We start from the raw sequence: 16,004 nt of genomic DNA on the forward strand, positions 1-16,004 counted from the left end.
CACAGAAGGGAAATGTAAGGAATCCAACCAATATAATAATTTAATGTAAGTAATCCTATCAACATAATAACTTGATGTAAGGAATCCTACCTACATAATAACTTATTGTAAGGAATCCTAGCTTCATTATAACTTAAGGAAAGGAATCCTACCGACATAATAACAACCCCACAACTGCGTGAAATCCCATAGGACTTATGACGAGCGCTTACATGCGTCAGAAGTCCCTCTGAGACGGCTCAAAAACCAAAGTTCCAGAAAGAAATATTGTTGAGCGATCGCACTATCTGCGTAGACGTCGACGGGATAATTTATAATGAGGCTTCGAGAGATACAGTGACAAGCAAAAGCATTGGCTACATTTCAGTTTTCTTCATATCTCAAGTTATAGTGCGAGATTTTACCTAACATTCGCTCAGTATATTGCTAATGGTAGTGGAAACATTAAAAAGAAAGCATTTTGAACGGTACGCATTTTTCTGATTTAATTTAACAAAATAGAAAAATTAACCCAAGCAAATGTATTGGGTAGGTACATGTTCAAAAATGAACAAAAATAACTTTTTTAAAAGTAATCAAAATTTGCTTTTCACTTTAGACGTTCCACTTATCTCGTGTCGTTATCTAATTGGCAAATAAGAGTAGTTTGCTCTTATTTAGAAGATTTTGTGTTCCGGTGAAGATATTATTCAGCTTCATCTTTGATATTTAATTTGAATGGCTAAAACTCGAGAGTTGGCGACAGAATTGCATCAAAAGGTCATTGATTGTCACAAGAAATGTAAGCGGTATCGAATAATATCCAATGAGCTTGATGTATCATTACGTAAGGTTGGAAATATCATCAGGAAGCAATCATCCTGATGATATCATCATGCTGTTGCAAACCTACTATGGCCTGGCCGAAAAAAAACTAACGGACGGTAATGCAAGGTGGATTAGCAGTAAGGTACAGAAGAACCAGTTTGTTACTCGTGGTGAAATTAAAAGCGAGCTGGAGGAAGCTGGGATAGCTGTAGAACAGGACACAATCAGCAGAGCTCAAAATCGAACTGTCTTATGCCAAGATCCCCTGTAAAGGTTCCTCAGTTGAAGTACCGACAGGTGAAAGCCTGTCTGAATTATATTAAAACATACTGGGAAAAACCACAAGGATTTTGGGATAAGGCAATCTGATCAAACGAAAGAAAATCAAACTTCTCGGGAGGAATTCAGCTATCCGGGTGAGGGGGAAAAACGGCACAGCGTTCAACAACAAGAATACCATTCCTAGAGTGAAGTTTGCTGGCGGTTCAATTATGATCTGGGTACGTTTCTGTCCAAAAGGTACTGGAGAATTAAAAAATATTGATGGCAGGACAAATGGTCGGATATGCAGGGAAATTCTTAAAAAAAAAACCTCTTCGAATCTACTGATTCTTTGGGACTTGGACGAGATTGTGTTTCAAGATGACATTAATGATCCCAAACATAGGTACAGCCAAGCTCACGAAAAAATGGCATCAAGACAGGGAAATTGATGTTTTTCTTGACCTAGCCAATCTCAAGCCCTCAACCCCATTGAGAACTTGTGGAAATTGCTGAAGATCAATGTTTATAAATGGAACCCAAGTAATATCCAGCAACTTGAGAATTTCTGTACAGAAGAATGGCACAAAATATCTGCAAAGGCATGCAAGAAACACGTCTGCAATAATAGGAAGCGACTAAAAGCTGTACAACAAAAATAACGGATACGCAACCATAAATTAAATTGTTGTATCAAATACTTTTGCATGGGTTAATTTTTTGTTTTAATGGATGAAATCTCAACAATGCTTAATTTTCAATATCCTTTCAATATAATGTTTCTAGCACCATTAGCAATATACTGACCGAATATTAGGTAAAATCTGGCACTGTAACTTGAGATATAAAGAAAACTGTAATGTATACAACACTTTTGTGCGTCACTGTAAGACGTTGGTTTAGAATAGATCGTGGACCGGAAAACGAATGGAGTAAGTGAGGCGATTACTTTAAAAACAAGTCGGAAAAAACATCAAGTAGGGGATAACGGACGGACGAAAATGGGGAAAAACGACGGACGAAAAATAGGAAAAGCGACGGACGAAAAATTGGGAAAAGCGACAGATGAAAAGTGGGAAAAGCGATGGACGAAAGGTGGGAAAACGACGGACGAAAAGTGGGAAAAGCGACGGACGAAAAGTGGGGAAAGCAACGGATAAAAAGTGGGGAAAAGCGACGGACAAAATTATTAATACTCAATAGAGAATAATTTCCTGAAAGGAAATAGGGCGCGGTTAAGAACGCAACGAATTCATAATGACCAAGTTAATAGTTACTACAGCAATCGCAGAACTGTTTTAATATGAAAGGATCACAAATTTCATATAAAAAACACAAGAAATTGAGATAGTGAAATTATGTTATGATAATATTAATATAAATGATTTTGCCTCAACCAAACTGGTTTGCGGAGCTCAAAAAAAAATATTGGTGCTGCGAAAAACGAATCAATTACTGATGTATCTAACATTCCCAATGGAATGAATGTCTACAATGAATGTATTTCTTTGCCAGAACAGCTAAGAGCAGGAAAAATAATCTACCAAGACCATACTTCAGCTGACCAGTTTAAATAAATCGAATAGCTTGGGTACACACCTTCGAAAAGAAATTAATTCGAGAAATTCCCACGAAAAATAACACAAAATAAGAAAATTATGTACGAAGAAAAACGAACTAGCGTACGGCATGCGAATAGAAATACTCGGTCACTCGCGTTCAGTAATGAAGGAAACCAGAAACTCGGCTTGGAATAAATAAGATATTGGAATAATTCATATATTTTCGATGCTTGCGAGCGATGACAGGACCAAAATTTAGTTTTCCTAACAAAGGGCTTGTAATAAATAAGATATTGGAATAATTCATTTATTTTCAATGCTTGTGGGCGATGACAGGACCAAAATTTAGTTTTCCTAACAAAGGGCTTGTAATAAATAAGATATTGGAATAATTCATTTATTTTCAATGCTTGTGACCACAGATGCCGGCGTGGTCAGGGCTGTCCGCTACGGCGGATAGTTGGGGCCGGCACACGATGACCCCCAAGGGGAAGTCGTCCAGAGTACGATTGATTCTTAAAATCTAAACTTTGGTGGAGGATCAAATAAAACAGCACACGCCGCTGTGATGACCAAGTTAATAGTTAATGACCAAGTTAATAGTTAATCAGGCATGATTCTTAAAATCTCAACTTTGGTGGAGGCTCAAATAAAACAGCACACGCCGCTGTGATGACATGAACGGCTAGTGCAAAGGTAATCAGAATCAGCTTGCACATACAAAACAATCAACTCAGTTGAGGTAATAAGGAGAAGGCTTTGAAAGGGTGATGAGGTCGTACAAGAAAGTGCATCTTTTATAACCTACTAGCAGGTTAGCCCGGCGGTGTACGGGCTTGATCAATCATGCAATTTTGGAATCCTTTTAAGCCAAATCTCGTGTCTCCCGTAATCCCGTTAATATCAATGAATGCTATGTATTCTAATTAAATAGACCCCTTCAGAAATAAAACCCTTCATTTTACACAGAAGATACGAGTCCCATTTTAATGTCGTTTCAATAACTTGAAAACAACCATGACGCGTATTTATCATAGCCTTTCCTATTCTCCCACTAAAAACAAATTGTCAAGTCTAGGTATTGATAAATATCCTAGACACACGTCCCAACAACCACTACCTACATATTAGCGATGAAAATATAAGGGGTAATATACTTCACACACACACAAAGTTGTACAAATATTCATAAGAGAACGGCTCACAACTCTACAAATAATGTCATCGTTAAATTTGTACAATGGGGTAATATACTTCACACACACACACACAAAGTTGTACAAATATTCATAAGAGAACGGCCACGACTCTACAAATAATGTCATCGTTAAATTTGTACAACTCCAGTAACTGGAGGAGCAGTAGCCGAGCGCAGTGCACGCCGGTGAGCAGCAACTGTCAGAAACTGTCAAGCAGAAACTGTCAACTGTCAAGCAGTAACTGTCAGTAACTGTCAAGCAGCAACTGTCAACTGTCAATTTGAATGATTTCTTTATACAGACTAAATTGTTTTAAAAATGGCTTAATTCGACGTTTAAGCCTCATGGATAAACATCAGTGAAAAATCGTACGGGTAGATCTTATATTACCCGCCAACGCATTATGTTGTACTTACTTTCTTAGTTCTAGCTTTGGTACATTAATTTCATTAAACATTACATTTTGAGAAAGGGAAGCTTCGAAAGGCTTTTATCAGAAACATTCTTGTGTGAAATGCGAAATGCCTAAAGTATGGAAATGATATCACATGATTACTCGACATGTCAGGCGTAAAGCTCCATCACTCCGTGTAAATATTTTTCATTGATCTGCCCTAGCCTATGGTCACTCACGAAGGCGGTAGGAATGATACCAAGACCACTTTATTAAAAATCTAGACTCTAATTCAAAATAAGTATATGACGAAATAAGTTAATTTCTCAAAAGTAAATAAATAACTAAGTATCTAAGTATGTAGCATACTCTCTCTACATCGGCAGCAATCATAAGCATAGCAGCCATGGCGCAGGAATTTTCATACAGTAAACTTTGTTCACAATATTTGGATCGTGGGAGCTTTACCACTTCCAACGTGTGAAATGGTTTAAATGAAAAATAATAATAGGAGCCCATTTTTGGAAGCGCTCTTCTTACGGGCACTATTGATTAATTTGCGAATATTAAATTATTCTACAATTTAACCTAGAATGTTTTATCGTTCATCATTAGACAAAGAGAAAAGCATGGCTCTCGAGTCCCGATCCCATCGGCAGGAGAGAAAAGATCGACATAAGGCCCAGCCAAATCATCAGCTTTGATATCTGTTTTTTGTTACAAGGCTGGAGGCGACCGGCGGTTAACTCGGCTGTTTTTGACGCGACTACAAAGAAATTTGTACGGTAGGAATGGTCAGTTTCATCCTCGAGACTCTCACGCAAGACATGGTCCAGCCTACCATGGACAACCTCAACGACCCTCGCATGCAGTTCTTCGCTGACGGCGAGTCTCTACTTGTTTAGAACTAAGCATCAGCTTAAAGATGAACTTCTGCTGCAGAAATAATTTTCAGCTTATATAAAAAATTATTACTAAAATTATTATTAATAAATAAATAATAAAGTCTTGAGCAAATTTATATCAAGAAGCAGCTTAAACCGGCATTGCAAAAGATAAAACGATAGAATTTGAGAATTTGATGACATTGCTATCCTCAGAATCCCGCTAATAATTTCCAAAAAAATTTCGATCCAGAAAATCTTTATTGCAACATTTAACATAAAATTTCCGCTTTGAAAGTCTAAAGAAATGGTGACTTAAAACTATGGAATGAAATAAGTTTTTTTTTTTCAGAATACAAGTAAAATGTGCAAATTAAAAAAAAAATAGTTTTTCATCGAACTCATCGTCCCTTTTTTCAATGCCTCGTCATTCCACATCTAAAAATAAAAATTCATATCCAGATTTCAAAAATACAAAAATGGAATTTTTGGGTCTGGACACTGTAGATATTTTGCGCTCGAACAGCCACTATGCATTTACAACGACAAATTTCGAAAAAAAACAAGCTTTACAAAAATGTACAAAGTCCAGATACTTATCATACATTTAAATGTTTGCTTGAGGGTTTGCAACGCTGTTGTCCATTATTGTATTGAATGAAATTTTTTAAATAAACATCTTCCGACCAGTCAATTTTTACGATGTGTGGCATCTTGGTGGATATATTCGTACATTCAATAAATCAAAGTCTTAACTAATATAATTACGCAGTTCTTCGCGTGTGAAGACCAAGAACGTAGAACAAAAGCAAGCGGTGAATTTCGTATTATTTGAGTAGTCCTCCGGCAAGTTTCCACTTCAAGAAACTTAAAATTCAGAGTCGTTGCATGGATAGCAAAAATATCTAGTTAACAGGGCGTGAGAACAAATTTAGTTTAAAAGGACGACCATTCATAGAAAATCAAACTTTACGACAATCAATAAACACGCGTCTTCAATCAAACATCATTTTCATAGAACGTGGGTCATGTAAATGGGCATCAAAAGATGCTCTCTGAAATAAATTATAACATCACTGGATATTTTACGAATAAATATTTATAAATATTAGGTTGTCACCTAATATTTTATAAATATTAGGTGACAAGGAGGGACAGGTAACAAGGAGGGACAGGTGAGAAGCAACAGAAGCTAAGACATTTTAACGAACAAGAGGTCGCTTACGCGGGACGTCGGCCGCCCGCATGAGAGAGACACAAAACGAAAATGTAACGAATCCTTCCAACATAAAAGCCAATGTAAGGAATCCTCCCTACATAATAACTTAATGTAAGGAATCCTACCTATATAATAACTTAATTTAAGGAATCCTACCTACATAATAACTTAATGTAAGAAATCCTACCTACATAAAAGCTTAACCCCACAACTGCATGAAATCCCACAGGACTTGCGACGAGCACAGACACGCGTCAGAAGTCCCCCCTGAGGAGGTTCAGAGACCAAAGTTCCAGAAAGAAAATTGTTGAGCGATCGCACTATCTGCGTAGACGTCGATGGCATAATTTATAATGAGGCTTCGAGAGATACAGTGACACGCAAAAGTATTGGCTACATTACAGTTTTCTTCATATCTCAAGTTAAAGTGCAATATTTTACCTAACATTTGGTCAGTATATTGCTAATGGTACTTGAAACATTATATAGAAAAGATATTGAACGGTTAATATTGTTTAGATTTTATTCAACAAAATAGAAAAGTTAACCCACGCAAAAGTATTAGGTATATGTTCAAAAATGAACAATATTCACTTTTTTAAAAGTACTCAAAATTGGCTTTCACTTTAGACGTTCCACTTATCTCATACCGTTATCTAATTGGCCAATCAGAGCAGTTTGCTTTTGTTTATAAGATTTTGTGTTCCGGTAAAGAATTATTCAGCTTCATCTTTAATATTTAATTTAAATGGCGAAAACTCGAGTGATAGCGACATAATTGTATCAAAAGGTCATTGATTGTCACAAGAAATGTAAGGGGTATGGAATAATATCCAATGAACTTGATCTATCATAACGTAAAGTTGGAAATATCAGGAAGCAATCATCCTGATGATATCATCCAAGCATGCTGTTGCAAACCTACAAAGGCCTGGTCGAAAAAAAAACTAACGGACGGTAATGCAAGGTGGATTAGCAGTAAGGTACAGAAGAACCAGTTTGTTACTCGTGGCGAAATTAAAGGCGACCTGAAAGAAGCTGGGATTGCTGTAGAAAAGAACACAGTCAGCAGAGCTCTAAATCGAACTGGTATTATGTCAAGATCCCCACGAAAGGTTCCTTTGCTGAAGTACCGGCAGGTGAAAGCCTGTCTGAATCATGTTAAAACATACGGGGAGAAACTACAACAATTTTGAGATAAGGTAATCTGATCATACGAAAGAAAATCAAACTTTTCGGACGGAGTTCTGCTATCCGGGTGAGGGGAAAAACGGCACAGCGTTCAATAATAAGAATACCATTCCTAGAGTGAAGTTTTGTGGCGGTTCAATTATGATCTATAGGGATGTTTCTATTAAAAGGTCCTAGAGAATTGAAAAATATCGATGGCAGGACAAATGGGTGGATGTACAGGGAGATTCTTGAAAAAAACTCTTCAAATCTGCTGGTTCATTGGGACTTGGGACGCGATTTTGTGTTTCAAGATGATATTGATCCCAAACATACAGCCAAGCTCACGAAAAAATAGCTTCAAAAAAGAGAAATTGTTGTTCTTCCTTGGCCTAGCCAATCTCCAGACCTCAACCCCATTGAGAACTTGTGGAAATTGCTGAAGATCAATGTCCACAAAAGGAAACCAAGTAGTATCTAGCAACTGAATGATTTCTGTACAGAAGGATGGCACAAAATATCTGCAAATGTATGCAAGAAATACGTCTGCAATTACAGGAAGCGACTGCATGCTGTATAACAAAATAAAGTATACGCAACCAAATATTAAATTGTTCTATCCAATACTTTTGCGTGGGTTTATTTTTTGTTTTAACGGATGAAATCTCAACAATGCTTAATTTTCAGTATCCTTTCAATATAATGTTTCTAGTACCATTAGCAATATACTGACCGAATATTAGGTAAAATCTTGCACTATAACTTGAGATATGAAGAAAACTAATGTATTCAATATTTTTGCGCGTCATTGTAAGACGTTGGTTTACAATAGATCGTGGACCGGCAACGACTGGAGTGAGTGAGGCGATAAACTATAACATGTCGGAAAAAAATCAAGTAGAGGATAAGGACGGACGAAAAATGGGAAAAGCGATGGACGAAAGGTGGGAAAAGCGATGGACGAAAGGTGGGATAGGCGACGGACGAAAGGTGGGATAGGCGACGGACGAAAAGCGGGAAAAACGACGGACGGAAAGTGGGAAAAGCGACGGACAAAAAGTGGGAAAAGCGACGGACGAAAAGTGGGGAAAGCGACAGACGAAAAGTGGGGAAAGCGACGGACTGAAAGTGGGGAAAAACGACGGACGAAAAGTGGGGAAAAACGACGGACGAAAAGTGGGAAAAGTGACGGACGAAAAATGGGGAAAGCGACGGACGAAAAGTGGGGAAAAGCGACGGACGAAAAGTGGGGAAAGCGACGGACTGAAAGTAGGGAAAAACGACGGACGAAAAGTGGGGAAAAACGACGGACGAAAAGTGGGGAAAGCGACGGACGAAAAGTGGGGNGTAATACGGATTCATATAATCCATCATTGACAATGACCCTGTCTGAACCTTTATATGACGTCATGACAGTACACATCAATAATACGTCTGGGTCATCATTAGCTCTGACATTCGTCAATGTACGCTTCGTCAATGCACGTGGTGGTCGTTCAAGGACTGTCTCTTATACACATCTAGATGTGTATAAGAGACAGAGTTAATAGTTAATGACCAAGTTAATAGTTAATGACCAAGTTAATAGTTAATCAGGCATGATTCTTAAAATCTAAACTTTGGTGGAGGCTCAAATAAAACAGCAAACGCCGCTGTAATGACATGAACGGCTAGTGCAAGGGTAATCAGAATCAGCTTGCACATACAAAACAATCACCTCAGTTGAGGTAATAAGAAGCAGGCTCTGAATGGGTGATGCATACAAGAAAACGCATCTTTTATAACCTACTAGCAGGTTAGCCAGGTGGTGTACGGGCTTGATCAATCCTACAATTTAAGAATCCTTTTAAGCCAACTCTCGTCACTCAAGTAATCCCGTTAATATCAATGCAGGCTATGTATTCTAATGAAATAGACCCCTGCAGACCTTCATTTTACAAAGAAAATAGAGGAGCCCCATTTTACTCTCGTTTCAAAAACTTGGTAGCAACAATGATGCATATTTCGAATTTGACTTGTACATCACAAATTGCAAATTCAAATTAAAGTATTGATCGAAAAAATAATAATAGGAGCCCATTCTTGGAAGTGCTATTCTTACGGTCAATATCAATTAATTTGCGAATATTGAATGATTCTAGAATTTAACCAAGCATGTTTTATCGTTCATCATTACACAAAGAGAAAAGCATTCCATTAGAGTCCCGATCCCATCGGCAGGAGGGAAAAGATCGCCGTAAAGACCACCCAAATCATCAGCTTCGATATCTGTTTTTTGTTACAAGGCTGGAGGCGACCGGCGGTTAACTCGGCTATTTTTGACGCGACAACAAAGAAATCTGTACGGTACGAATGGTCAGTTTTGCTAATTAACATAACACACGCGTCTTCAGTCAAACCAACGAGACAATTTTTTTATGAACAGTCTGTTATGTAGATGTGCAATAACAGACGTTCCTTTAAATAAATGAAATTATCACCGGATAACTAAGACGGAAATATTTCCGCAAGGCCGCAAGGAACATAGTTGAGCGATCGTTTCGTTCGCGTAGACGTCAACCAGATGATCAATATAGAGACTTACAATGATAAGAAATTAGTATTGGTGCAGGAACAGATAGCGACTGGAGTAAGAGGGGCGATAAAAATGATTTGCTTATTTGAATCGCTTCATAAAAAAATCATGAAACCGAACATATGAAGCAGCGAATAATTGATAGACGACGAGTGACATCGAAAGAACGAAAATAAGGAGCAGGGATTGATAACTTCAAAGCAATTTGTTAAAAAAGTCTGGAACGTACGTTCTTTACCAATTCTATTGTTAGAAGTTCAGTTGATAAAAAAACTATTATCGAGAGCCCATACCTGGAAGACCGGTCCCACGGTCAGGACCTTCTTACCAAGTTTTATTGCGACGTGAAAGGAAGCTTGTAATGAGTTTTCCAGGCTTCGTTTAAAGGCCTCAGCTGTCAATATCACGACTTGGAACCATAAAAAAAGCGAAAATTTGATATGAGAAATGAACAACTTTGACAGAACCACAAAGCTATCCTAATAGAATCCAATCTTGTTTCGTCATTTACCGACGCGCAGCCCGGTTATCAGATAATTTATTTCCATGCCTTACTATCATCGCTTCATGCCTACTTTTTCTGACTTTATAAAATTAATTAGCCATTTATAGGCGAAGAATTTGTTTATTATTAATCTACAAAATTATGTTACTCAAACTCTGCCTTGGGTGTTCTAATTCGTACGTTCGCTGAATGAATTCATAAACGGTCACAAAAGTCACAAACGTTTAACGAATTAAAAAGGTCACAAATGAGTTACATTATGACTTTCAACGGTGTTTAGAAAATTAGTACTCGGATTAAGTGAGTTGTTAAGCAGGAAGAATTGCGCTGTCGCACCTGCAGTGGAGCTCATCCAATTCCCAGACCTACGAGAACCGCTCCACCTCAGGTTATTTCGTACTGAATAGCATCAGGTGTATTGTTCTGACCATGGGCATCTTGAGCCAACAAACAGAATGCGCGAGTAATTCGCATAACAATCGTATATTCCTCAGTCTGCTCGCACTGGCGACGAACTATAATTACAATTTATCCGAAATAAAAGAAATATTCTTCTTCTGTGACAAATGGAATACATACGGGCAAAGTTGTTCAATGTATGAAAACAGAGATCAGCGATAGTAAAAAGCGGTGACGAAAGGCAAGCGCAGAGGCTGACGCCGAAGGCAAGAACCTCGCAACACGCAGTAAATAGAAATAGAAAATGCTGCTCCATTCCTGCAAGGAAATGTAATTTAATACAGATAAATAAAGGGCCTAACCTTTATTGTTGAGCTGTTTGAAGAGGTGAGTGACGAGGTAGTCGAGCGTGGCGCAGCAGCCACTGCACACCGAGGTGTCTGAAAAACGTAACTCACGTTAATAAACTAATTATTTCTTAAATAAAATAAACATCTACAATAATGATGATAATTATCAAGCAATACTCAAACTGCACGGACGCCAATAAACAAATATGCACCTTACGGTAATAAACTCATTGTTACCCAAATAAAGTAATGCTACCTAGTAAAACAATTACCGAGCGATACTGATCTAGATTACTCAGTAGCATTTCCCCCAGCCAAGTCATCATAGAATACAAAACAGCTGCGACGCCGGAATTCTAATGATGACTAAATGCATGGAATAGTTTCTACTCTCCGGCCAAACATGATCAAACACATCACACTTACAGAAACAATGATATATTTATATTAACAGCCATATAATACATATATTTTTCACACATCCATATGATACCTACACGCCATTGAGACAATCGAGACAGCAATATTGAGAACCATCCAACATTCATCAGGAATTTTTGTTGCATTATTGTAAGATGGCCTGAACATTCCGTCTCTTTGAGCAAGATAGAAATTGTCGAAAGAATTTTATATTAAGATTATTATTCGATAAGGGTTCAGTTGAGTTCGGATTCTGAGTCACATTTCCTACTTTTAAAGTGTGGCTTTTGTATTAATTGATGCTTACTTCTGGTGTTTATTTTAAACTTCAATACCCAAAGAGCCGACGCTTTCTTCACTTGAACGAATAAACGAACAGATGGAACCTTAAGAACATTCAATCATGAATAGTTTTTAATAATACTAATACTTGCCACATTAGGAAATTCCTGTCAAGCAAGAGAAAACACTAGGAACCAATTTGACAGCAGAAAGCCTGTTTCAGTTCGGCTTATACAAGAAAATTTCAGAACAATGCGAGGTTCAGGTAAACGACTAAACAAATCGGCAAAGATCAAAAGCTATCATTTAGAGAAACATTAGAGCAAACAAACTCATAAAAAGAAGCATGACGTTATACGATAACGTCCCTTGTGGTTCTTTCACCGAAGATCATAAATATTCTGACAAAGATTACAAGATTTCATGGTGAGCTAATACCATCAAGTTATCACTGATGAGAAACAAGAGCCCTGCCACGCCATTAGACAACAAAGGAGACCACGTGACATTTGGGCCATTTCCCAACGTCCCAAGAATGTGAGCTGAAGATCTAACTGATAATGAAATGAAATGAAGGTAATCCTTGGACCTCACAGCCAGGCATGACGGGTGTGATGGCAGGATAATGAAATAGATAATTCAAAAATCTATTAAGGCTGGACAATTAAATGAATAATCAAACAGCTATTAAGGCTGGATAATTAAATGGATAATCAAAAAGCTATTAAGGCTGGATAATGGAATAGATTATCTAACAGCTATTTAATATTCAGAATCTCTAAAAGCAACCAACGTCCATTCAAGCCAAGAAGCAAACCAGAAAATATTTCAGAAAATTTAAGTATCATAATGAATACCAGAAGAGAAAAAGACAAAATTTCATGGAATTGAGATAAAGGTCAGTTTAACGATCTTAACGTAACGCCGGATGAACAATTAGTCCAGAACGCTGGTTTAACAATCCCGACATAACATCGGTTTATTGATCGCTACAGAACATCGTTTTAACGATATTACAAGCAACGTTCGCCTAACAAGAAAAACATGGAATATTTAATAAGGCGGGAAAACCAAATGAAAACCTTTAGACCCAAGGAATGTTAAGGAAGAGATAGCACCCAAGCTCCGCTTCATAAGACGCTGCTCCTAAGCGTTAATGATAAGTTTTAAGAAACCAATAAGTATGAGAAACACGATGTCAAATAACTGCCCATCTCAATCATTACTAGCTAGTCGTAGTAACTTGATCTAATCGACTAATTAATAGCATGTGAGGTGAAATAGACGACACCAATTCATCATCTTTCCAGATCATATAACGAGTGAGGGAAACTAATTGTGAAGCCACCGAAACAGAAAGAAAGCCATGGAAACAAAAAAGAAAGTTGTTTATCAGCGTTGAAAATTATCACAATGATTTTATTATGCTATTGGAAGCAAACGTAAATCATAGAGTTCGCCACCAACGGAGAGTGAAACTCTGTCAAACTCATAAATAAATATGCGGAGAAAAATTCTCCACTCAAGAGCATTAGGAAGTAAACAGAACAGAAATAACGTAACGAACTTTTAGCGTAGTTAAAAAGCGTAATTTTTAGTGTAGTTAGTGACTGCGACGAAGCGTCAAGAGTGGAACTTGTTGCTAACCGGAACAACTCGAATGGTTGCAACAAAAAACATTCATGATGTACCAACTTCAGTGAAGTCGCGTGTTATTTGTGCGGAAGTAGGTCTCATGCACAGTGAAGACGGAGGTCATTGTTTAAAACTATAAATGGTAATTAGACACGGAATATACAATGGTATTTGTACTGCTCAGTACAAACTCAGTGAACCTCAGTTTTGACCCACCTAGTCTAACTGATGACAATGTAATAACCGAAGTACTAAAGCAGAGGACTGGAGCTTCTATTCAATTGCAGCCATAATAACTATCACCGTGAAAAGCGATGGAAATTAACAAACGCTCCAAAAAATGTCCACTAATGTCATGTCCTAATTTAATAAAGATACAACTTAGGCAAAATTTGATAACCAACAGGACAATTATGACTTTCGGAGAGCACTAATTCTTACGATGAGCTAATGCTCTCCTAGCACATTTGGATGTGAGACTGCCTAGCAAGTCTCAGTCTCACCTTTGGAGCGTACAAACGAACCGTCCATGTACTGGATGTGAGACTGCCTGGCAAGTCTCAAGCAAGTCTCAGTCTCACCTTTGGAGCGTACAAACGAACCGTCCATGTACTGGATGTGAGACTGCCTGGCAAGTCTCCTGAGACTTTCTCGGATCGAGGATCTGGCGTTCAAAGACTCGGCATAGTCCAGCGCTCAACCAACAACAGAAACACAATCCAACACTAACACAACATTCAAATTTCAAAACAAAGCAATAGAAATAACATCGTGATACAAAATTAAAGTTGAAACCAATCAATATCGAACACAATCACAGTAACAATTACCTAGTAAGTCTATAGTTGTAATTGAACTATATCATATATAATTTGCATACAAAGCGAAACGATGAAACGAAAACAAAAAGGATGTAAATTAAATCATAATTAATTAATAAAATTAACTAATTTCATCGTAACTAATTAGCGGTAAAAATGTGATAGATGTTTAGGGCGTTGCACTCTAGGATAGGAAAAAAAGCTAAGAGTAAACAGGATTTAAAAAATAATGTTAACAAAAGATTCAAGACAAGCTACAGCAATTCTAATAGATTTAACTTAAGTATTGAGTTATTACTTCAGGAATAACTCCGATAATGTGGAACAAAATTACAAAAATCATAATTAATTCGTTTATATCGATGAGAAAGAGTAACATTGAATCCGTACTAAATGAGAGTATTTATAAATTGTTGTGAATTTATTTCAAATAGAAAATAATCAGCACCAACGACGAATAAAAAATCAAGCAACTAGCGAAGGACTATTGAAGCATGCATTTCAAACTCGCCGAGCTCCGTAACATGCATTCACAAGAAATGGTCAACAACAAGAACATGACCGAAAGAGAAAACTTATACCGATAAAAAAAAAACAGTAGTCTGTAAAAGGATTAGGAGTGAAGAATGGTATTGCGAAGTTCAACATACCCAAAAAAAAAAACTGCTAACGTACTTCAGAAAGAGACGAGCGGACAGTCATGACTCATGAAAGGCATCTTTCAACATGAAAACTAAACCTTACTTAACGTTCGACATTACACAAAGACAGAAAAAAATCTAAAACACTACAAAAAAATGTGTATCGGCATTTCCAAATTTCCAACCGTGAACAATGGCAGCATTTCTTAACAATATTCCAGCATAAACCACGGCGGAATTTTCAAGAAAAAAAATTCTCATCTTGAACAATGGCAGCAATTTTTTATAAACAATTTCCAACCCTGACCTCTGACCACACACAACACACCATGTTTGTCACGAGCCAATTAAACCCGATCAAAAGCCGAAAATATCTTATTGAATACTGAATGAATAAGATATATATTTGTGTATAATGAATATGGAATAATGGTCTCTGAATTACGCTTACAAGGAAGCACGTGCAGCGTTAATACGAGACACTCGGAGGGTATAAAATGTTCATGGGAGAGGCAAGCAGATAACATATGTTATTTGCTATGCAAATAAAATAAAAGCAGATAACCTATCTGAGTGATGGAGCCCGAGCAGGACCGGCTTACCGTACACTCGATCTGCAAGCATAGGCACATACTTCAATAATATTAATAAGTTCCATGTAAATAATAAGTTCCATAGTCAGGCTAATGAAACGGATATGGGAACCATGAACATGACTCATGAGGTTCTTCGACCAGCTTCCAGATGAATTATAAACAATTGTACGTTTCTACTGCTATTTGTAACGCCCACGTTATCGTTTGTTTATATTTAATAAACGTGTTCTCTTTCGAAAAAAAACGCGATAAAAAAATGAGCATTGAATAAACTTGAAATTATG

The 16,004-nt window shown here is 37.3% G+C and overlaps 1 protein-coding gene across 2 annotated transcripts in view; it reads right to left on the minus strand.

The window, feature by feature from the left end:
• The window catches only part of LOC108665122 (exportin-7), a 51,851-nt gene that overhangs the window by 8,046 nt on the left and 27,801 nt on the right, over positions 1-16,004 (minus strand). For both annotated transcript variants that reach the window (XM_018151848.2, XM_047883763.1), the window contains one exon: positions 11,338-11,415. In XM_018151848.2, the coding sequence (XP_018007337.1) occupies positions 11,338-11,415 (78 nt within the window). The remainder of the gene's footprint in view (positions 1-11,337; positions 11,416-16,004) is intronic.

This window comes from Hyalella azteca, unplaced genomic scaffold (genome assembly GCF_000764305.2).
Source record: "Hyalella azteca isolate HAZT.00-mixed unplaced genomic scaffold, Hazt_2.0.2 contig13638, whole genome shotgun sequence".
Lineage (NCBI taxonomy): Eukaryota > Metazoa > Arthropoda > Malacostraca > Amphipoda > Hyalellidae > Hyalella > Hyalella azteca.